At 40.3% G+C, this 9,006-nt stretch overlaps 1 protein-coding gene across 1 annotated transcript in view; it reads right to left on the minus strand.

Moving 5' to 3' along the window:
- Positions 1–9,006, minus strand: part of LOC101861846 — a gene marked incomplete at its 3' end in the record, with an annotated part of 18,264 nt that overhangs the window by 2,697 nt on the left and 6,561 nt on the right. Inside the window, 5 exon segments of the mRNA XM_013088371.2 lie at positions 506–637; positions 1,643–1,864; positions 2,688–2,828; positions 3,202–3,340; positions 5,281–5,423. Of these exon segments, the coding sequence (XP_012943825.1) occupies positions 506–637; positions 1,643–1,864; positions 2,688–2,828; positions 3,202–3,340; positions 5,281–5,423 (777 nt within the window).

The raw sequence follows: 9,006 nt of genomic DNA on the forward strand, positions 1-9,006 counted from the left end.
TTTCCTACCAACCGAAAATGTTTGGTTTACCCCGCCTGCTCATATGACCCTATGCAGCTAAGATTCTATTGTCATTTTCTTTAAAATCTTAGCGAACGTTTCTTTCCCCATTGCTCTAGACCAGCATGCATTATCACTGTTTGAGATGGGCGTTTAATTAGAGGTCTTGTCTCTGAGCTAACATTCAAATGTTGAAAGGAGCGACAAATCTAACCGACAGGGTAGGAGTTACATAAAGGTTAAAACTGTAATATTGGCGTTGTTATTCATAGACTAATGTCTACACGTTGATGTTTTATCTCTCTAGGATCTCTGAAACTGGCTTTGTCCCATGCATGAAGATGGGCGTAAAAACGTGAATTTAAAAACAGACGTGAGTAGAAAGGAGTGCAAACCAACAACCACATCAATACCCATGATTTTAGGATATCAATTTTGTTTACTTCCAAAGCTGATGATTAGCTTACTGTTTTGTTAACTTATCCAAAGTTAACAATGAACTTACCGGTAGCACAGATGGTGTTTTTCTTGACCTTGCAGTCTTGCAAAGACAGACTGACGGTCCCGCTAAGATCCTTCTCCACCGCTACACAGTCTCCCCCATGGTTGGCCACTGCACTGGGGTCAGAGGTTGTTCCTGGAGAAAGAACAGACGTGAATATTTAATATTGTGCAAAACGGTAGAGGAAGGACATTTTTCAACATCTTGTACTAAATGATAGAAAGAGATGGAACACATATTTATGCACATCTTTCACTAAACAAATGATAGAAAGAGAAAAAACACTCGTGAACAAGGAACGCATGTGAACATTTCGTACTAAAAGGTAGAAAGAGAATGAACAAACGTGAACATCTTCTACTAATAGATGGTAGAGGAAGAACACGCGTAAATATAGTGTACCAAAAGGTAGTATATAGTATATTTTTCGTCTGGTTAAAATAACAGACCAGACATCTGCACTAGTTTGTGACGACTCTCTCCATTTGAAGAACAACAAAGAAGAACAAAAACTCTAGAGCTATAATATGTGTATGTAATCCATGTTGTTGTTCTTTTTAGTTAGAGTTCTACGAAACGTGCAACACAACTAGGCAATATATAAATGCCGCACTGTTCCAAGAGAGTAGCAAACAAAGAAAAGTAGGAGAGGTAAGGATAACTGATGTTTTTGGTAATTTCGGTAACAGTGTAATGGCGCTCTCAACTGCGTAAGCTCAAATGAGAGCATGATAGATGATTGGTTAAGAATGAAGGAGCAAAGCACACTTGAGCACCTGACTGCCACCCACACGCTCTGTCAAGAACAAAAAAAAGGGAAAGAAAAGAAGAGAAGCTAAGACCTATTCGAAATATTTAGACAAAGCAACAAAAATAGCAAAGAAAACATAGACTTGTGTGAAACATGTAGACGAAGACAATAAAGATTTTTTAACTAAAAAAAAACCCAGGATAAGACCTGCATGAACTGTGTAGTCAAGAGCAACAAATAAACAAACAAAGAAAACCTAGATTTCTATTAAACGTGAGGTCAAATTAAATAATTCAAAATATCATTTTGTGACTTCTTGTTCCATTTTGATGAACAAACAAACAAACAAGCAAACAAACAAGCTGACAAATAATCAACTCTTTCCTAACCATTCGACCAACGAATCCTTGGTTCTCGTCGGACTCCCAGCCACAGATAGCCTGATGACACGATTTGATGGCTGGCTAACCACTTCTTCAGGTCACCTGTTGAAGCTGTGGCCAGCGACTGACCAGTATCTTTGCAATTCTTGTCCGCTTCGTGCCAAGTGAAGGATGTGGAGACGTAAGAAATGACGCACGTTCTGTCACCGTCAACGGGGGAAATTGAACCTGACCAGAGAAAAGGTGTTCCAAATTATGTAGGTTTAACGACCGTTGCAACACTCTAAAGTTATTAAAGAGTAAAATAACGGTTTTAATTTATATACGTTTAGCTTCCTTTTAAACACTGTAGTTTTTTTATAAGGAGAACAAATGTGATAAGGTATACAGTTTACTTGAATATCTCTCGACAGGTTTAAAGAAGGTATTGGGAGGGTGAGATCTTAGAAACAGTAACCTATAATAATTCCTTGAGCATTTCATTTTCTCCCGACAGTGCTGGAGACGAATGCTGGAAGATCTAGTTTATAATTAATTTTTTACAAAGCCCAACGTATTGTTTCTAGGTCAAGAAGGCTTTTCAATTCATGATATGAAATTACAATTTTGAAACATGAAAATTCCTTTTTAATGTTAAGATTAGAGAGATGAATCTAATAGGCTCTGAAATCTGAGGTGCCGTACCAAAAATGGGGACGTCATTCATAAAGTCCTATAATAATGGTGACAGCAGTAATAACAATACTGACGTTGCATCCCTCACTAACACCAATATCACCAACACTACCACCACCACCAGCAACAATAGCATTATTACAGGTATTATTAACAACAACAGCAGCAACAACAACAACAACGAAAACAACAACAATAACAAAGCAATAATAATAACAACACTGACAAGAAGAAAAACAATAGCAACAACAACAGTAACAATAACAACAGCAATAATAACAACAACAGCAACAAAAACAGTAACAACAACAGCTGTGCGAGAACTAGACAGACTGACAGTCCCGCAAAGCAATATTATGTTTTTATGACAACCTACAATTCTGGCACAAAGACCCTCGGCGTCTAATTGATGATGTATCACAACGGTCAAACCTCAGGGTCTCCGTAGATACGTGAAGGTAGCCGCATATTTGTTTTGGGTCATTTGCTGGAGGTCCAATGTGGAGCTCTGGGGAGTCTGAGGAGAGAGGAAGTGGTGAGGGGATAGAGAGAGGAAAATGAGAAGTAGAGAGAGAGGGGGAGAGAAGGAAGAGAGAGAGAGAGAGAGGGGGGGGGGAGAGAGAGAAAGAGAGAGAGAGAGAAAGAGAGAAAGAGAGAAAGAGAGAGAGAGAAAGAGAGAGAAGTGGGACTATGATCTATCTATCTATCGATGCGTCTGTCTATCAATGTGTCTACCTGTCTATCTATCTAAGTTGTCCCTCCCTTGTCACCACATTTCATTAATAATGATCCCCCCGCCTCTTCCTCCCCCACCACCCTTCACACACACACACACACACACACACACACACACACACACACACACACACACAGAACACATAGATGTAAACCTTTGACAAACACAGTATTTGCCGCAACCCCTCCACAGTGCTCATTGAAGTCCTGGGGACACACACGGGAACATGACGTCACCAATTTTTGTGAAGTAGAATTTGACGGATCACTTGTGAGACACTTGCACTTCCCGCCCTGGTGAGTATTGAGAAATAAATAAACAACCAACTATGGATTGACTGATAGAATATTCGTCAGACACATTATGTACTAGCTGGGCCCCCTTTCAATGAAAGAAATGATCGGAGCATTAAAATCAACTGAAAGTCATTGGTAAAAAAAAGAAAACATGAAGCTAGATCAATACGGGTCATCATCACCATCATCATGCAGTGCCAGATCTGCGACAGACATCGGCGATCATGGTTTTCCATTCATTCCTTTGCTCGGATGCTCTCAAAAAAGCTATGTTTCCCTGATCTTTCCCTGTTACCCATTTGTTTAGGTTCCCTAAGTGTGTTGTTCTGGGCCTACCCCTGCCTCGCTTGCCCTCAATTTTGCCAGTGAGAGCTAGATGTTCAAGACCCTTATGTCTATTCAGGTGTCCCAAAAACTGAATTTGTCGTTTCCTGATTGTTTTTAACATTGAACGTCCCACATGGGCTTCATCAAGCACTACCTCATTTGATTTCTTTTCCTTCCACGATACTCTTAGCAGTCTCCTAAAAAGACACATTTCTGTTGCCTATATTTTATTTTCACTGTCTTTAGTGATTGTCCAGCATTCACAGCCATATAGAAGGGTTGACCAAACAAAGCATTTCAGGACTTTACTATACGGGTCGCACACTTAAAATAGTGCTCAGTATTGCCAAAGAGTCTACATAACAAGAGGGGCCACTTCTCTCTTTGAGCCAATTAAAAAAGTGTCCTCAAAATTCGGTGGCACCGTCTTCGCAAAAGCGCACCCTTTGCGAACAGAGTTACCCTACTTGAGTTTAAAAAATCAAAGTGAAACTAGCAAGTTTTTGAATAAATTTCGGAAGAACGCATTTTTAAAATGGTTACGCTGACAAAAAACCTCTTCCGGAGGAAAGGGTTATTGTTTTCTTCGTTTAATTTGACTTTAGAATGAAGGGCGAGAGGTCATTAAAATATTTTTTAAAAACCTAAAACTCCACACTGAACGAACCCGAACTGCTGATGAACAGCTGTCGATCTGCGCATGCAAGGAGGTGCTATTCCTATTATTCTTCTGGAAAAACGAAAGAGAGCTTAAAAACAGACTGCAGCGCCATCTGAAGCAAAGAGCGAACTTCCTGCGGACACTTTTTTGGCTGAGTGGCCCATCTTGTTATCTTTGGTATTGCGCAACAATGCGCGATAGTATCGAACGGAAGTAAGACTTGAAATAAACAAACTTGGCGGATTTTCTAAAATTACAGAGACAGAAGCGTCGGCCTACAAAAGCGATCGGCAAAATAAAGAAATTTAGCTTTTTTGCAGCAAAACTGTCTCAAAAACTGAAAAAAACGAACGGCGTCATGCTCTGGGGAATATTTTAAAGAATCTTTTTGCGAAAACCGCATGTCGATCGATGCAGCCATTAAAAAGCCTTTTGAATAGCAAAATTGGGCTACCACAAATAGATAATAGATAATTATGTGTGTGTGTGTGTGTACGTGTGTATGTGTGTACGTGTGTATATGTGTGTGGATGTGTGTGTGTGTGTGTGTGTGTGTGTGTGTGTAAATGTGTGTGTGTGCGTGTGTGTGTGTGTGTGTGTGTGTGTTTGTGTATGTGGGGGTGTGTTTGTGTATGTGGAGGTGTGTGGGTGGGTGTGTGTAAAATTGAGTGCGTACATGTGTACAGAGAGACAGAAAGAGAGAACGAGTGAGAAAGAGAGAGATAGAGAGAGATAGAGAGAGAGAGAGAGAGAGAGAGAGAGAGAGAGAGAGAGAGAGAGAGAGAGAGAGAGAGAGAGAGAAGGCGGAACGAGGGGACCGACGGAGAATGGACCAGTTTATTTTATTCCTGCAATAATATAATAACCACAAACTGCAGCAATTAGACAGACACTGACCCTTATTGTGACACTTCTTTTTTTGCTTAAGACTTGGAAGATCATGGCGTACCTGGAGTGCTGTCCATTCTGTGCGACACTGCTCAAAACACTGGAGAATGTTCAGCTCTCCTGAAGGCACTCTAGTGGTTAAATTGTCCAAAACGGTGTCAGAGAAGCAGCCAAGTGAGTCATACAGGGGCACCTGGGTGTTATCTGAAAAGAGAAACTACGTGTTTACTGAGTTGCAAAAGTTATCCCACACCCATTGTACAACAATAATTTTCACTTAAGAGTACGAATTCCAGTGAAACTGAAAAATTTTGACTTTTGTGACTCCTGAGATTCTGGGTTCATTCGGGGACGATTGAAATTATAAACAGGTCGTTGTACGTGGACATGGACATTAGTGCATGCTACACTCAAAATTTGCTTTGAATTACATAGATAATGTGTAAGCACACCTTATGTACGATAAAATCAGTTCTTTTGAAAAGTTGGGTCTTTAAAAATTTGTTCAATTCTTTTCAAAATAACAAGACTGACAAATACAGAATGTGAATGCGCTGAGCGTATGATACATTCTGGAATTGCGCTTTCTACTGTTGCAGGGCACGTAAATGGTTTCAGAAGAACCATCTAACGCTTAAACAAACATTTTATCACCACCTGAAGAGTCCAAGACAGGCCGAGACGTGCTTACCAATTGCAACAACTCGGCACCTGAATTACCGATGCTCGAAATCAGTTTCAACTAAGTTTTGAGACTACCAGATACATGTAACTGCCTTAAAACAACATTATCAGACATTTAGGGGACGATGGACTGCTTGATTATGGCCCTTTATGTAGACACATTTTAACTCTGTTTCAACGAAGAATCGCCACATTTGTGCTTGACAACATTGGCGATGGAACCAGAGAAGTTGGTATAATGTTCTATTCCGCAATGGTCCAGGTTTTCAATTCATCGCATTGATAGAAGAGAAAAGGTGTTAAAAAGAAGAGGATAGAGAGTTCACAAAGCCATTGTCCGCAAGATGGACCGATTCGGTGGCTGAAGAATAATTGTGTGGGACGAAATCTCAGCTTTTTATCGTATACATTTAGTCACAATTCAAAGCAACCTCAAAGAATGACGGTACTGTTACGAAACTCTAAGCAAGCCACGATGTCTTGCCCTACATGGCACGGATGATGGCATAAGCCAAAAGGACAACGCCCGACCCCATGTGGCCGTGATCAGTCAAAACTCTTTTTAAACTCATCAAATCAAAGTTCTTGACTGGCCTGCAAGATCAATAGGCCTTAACCCTGACAGAACATCTGAAAGATGACCTTGATTGGAAGGTTAAAAACAGGCCATACCCTTTGCAAACTCGCCAGGAACTGAAGGCTGCACTTCACAAAGAATGGCAGGGGATTCCTCAAGCAACGATAAGGTCAATAATTCAGTCAATGAACAGATGATTTGTAGCAGTAAATGAAGTTGGGAGAAGCCACAAGCAACACTTAGCAAAATTTGATTTGGATTTTTCAAGGGTCAGTGTGAATAAAGAAAGCTGTCTCCCTTGAAAAAGGAAACGTACTGGCCAATTCTTATTATGTCTTGTTTCCTGAAAATGAATGTACATCATGTGTACCAAATGTCGCTCAGTGATATGTTGAATAGTATATGTATATGAGCTATTGTACTTTGAAGGTGGATGTGATAGAACTTTTGCAACACGATATGTATAGAAAGTTGATTACTTGAAATGTTTTTTGTCTCTCTTTGACATTGTTGTTGCTGTTGGTGTTGCTATAGTTGTGGTGCAGTAGTAGTTGTTGCTGCTGTTGTTATGGTTGCTGTGGTTGTGGTTGTTGTTGTGGTTGTGGTGGTAGTATTGGTGGTGGTGGTGGTGTTGAAGTTGACCTCGTTGAAGACGAAAATTCGACAACCTTGAAGGCGCACTGCTCAGGGGTACTTTGTTTTAGTTTGTGTAAGAGTTTTACGGCACTTGCAACACAATAAGGTCATATAAGTGCCGAAGATTAGAGGTGTTACAAGCGATTGACAAACACAAAAAAGAAGAGGGAGAGATCAGAACGATAGACGTTTGATAGGAAAAATGGAATAAACCACACCAGAGCACCCGCCAACCACACAGTAGGGATACTTTAATTAAAAGACTCCATTATTCATGGCTTTATTATTCTTATTGATTCATTTTTCAATTTTATTAGCTTTATCCGAATCTTAAAACGGCAGGCAGCAGCGTGCATATTATAAAATATGCATTGTGTACTACAGTTTGAAATGTGTCGCAACATTGCCTTTAGTCAGCTGCTGGCCGTTAAAATGAATGTGTCCGCTACATTGACGCCAAGCCGGACATAATATCTGACCACGACAGTAATAATAAATATTGCTTTAAAAGACAACAGAATTCTATTTTAGAATATAATGAGTATGCGTTACGCGGATAAATCAGAAGGACCCTTAATTGATGTATAATGTTGTGTTTTTAGGTTGACGAGGACTTCATTTTTTTTTTTACTTTCACTCTCTGTTTGAAACTCAGGTTTAGAAAACTAAATCTATCCATCATGCATTAAAATCGCCTACGCAAGCAAGACAAACATTTTCAGTTTAGTTTAGTTTTAGTAGAGGTTTTTCGGCGCTCGCAACTGCATAAGGTCATATGAGCGCCAGAAGATTAGAGGTGTTACAAGAGAGTTACAAACATAAAAGAGAAGGAGGGGAAATAAGGACGATAGATGTTTGATAGGAAAGAAGAAGCAGACCACACCAGAGCACCCGCCAACCACCCGCACATTTTCAGTGTCCACCACTACACACCGTGTTTGGGGTGTAGTGGTTAGATGCGTTGCTGTTATACGAAGAAGACTTGAGTTCAACTTCCACGTCGGGAGATTTTTTATAGAGCGTCTCGGACATTGTGCTGGGATGTTGTTTGTTTTAGTTAGCATTTTACGGCACCTGCAACACAAGAAGGTCATATAAGTGCCGAAGATTAGAGGTGTTACAAGAGAATAACAAACATAAAAAAGAAGGAGGGGAGATAAGGTCGATACTTGTTTGATAGGAAAGAAGGAGCAAACCACACCAGAGCACCCGCCAACCTCCCACACTGGGATGTTGTATCGTTCTCAGCCCAGGTTAACCCTGATAGGCAGAGTCGAAGCCTGCTACTTGAATTATCTAGATTATATTAATTGGGGCGCCAAGACCTACATACTATTAAGCTAAGTGGTGCGTAAACAATACGTAACAGGGCCAACTTTTCCCCCTTGTTATGAGATAAAAACATTGCGATCTTTGAGTGGCCATCAGACGCTCTCCCTTCGCTCTACTGTTGGAGTTTCACAAACAAGCGCGTGGGTGGTTGGCGGGTACTCTGATGTGGTTTGCACCTTCTTTCTCATTAAATGTATATCATCCTTATCTCCCCTCCTTCTATGCTTTGTATGTAACACTTTCTCTAGTAACGCGTCTACTCTTCGGCTATTATATAACCTATTAGTGTTGCAAGTGTGGTAAAGCTTTAACTAAAACTATGCTAAAACGTGCTCAACGTTTCATGTCAGCTGATCATCATAGTAACACTGGACTTCACAGATTTCTGAATGGGACTCTCGTTATCTAGAGGTATGGAGTTTGCTTCTCATTCAAAAGGTCCCAGGATCGAAACCCGACAGTGAAGAAAAAAATCCATCTCCAAAATGCACTCCTTTAATTAATCTTCTTTCATGTTTTCTAGTCTGGTTTTTCTTTCATCACAACTTTCTTCCCCCC

Source organism: Aplysia californica, unplaced genomic scaffold (assembly GCF_000002075.1).
Source record: "Aplysia californica isolate F4 #8 unplaced genomic scaffold, AplCal3.0 scaffold00730, whole genome shotgun sequence".
Lineage (NCBI taxonomy): Eukaryota > Metazoa > Mollusca > Gastropoda > Aplysiida > Aplysiidae > Aplysia > Aplysia californica.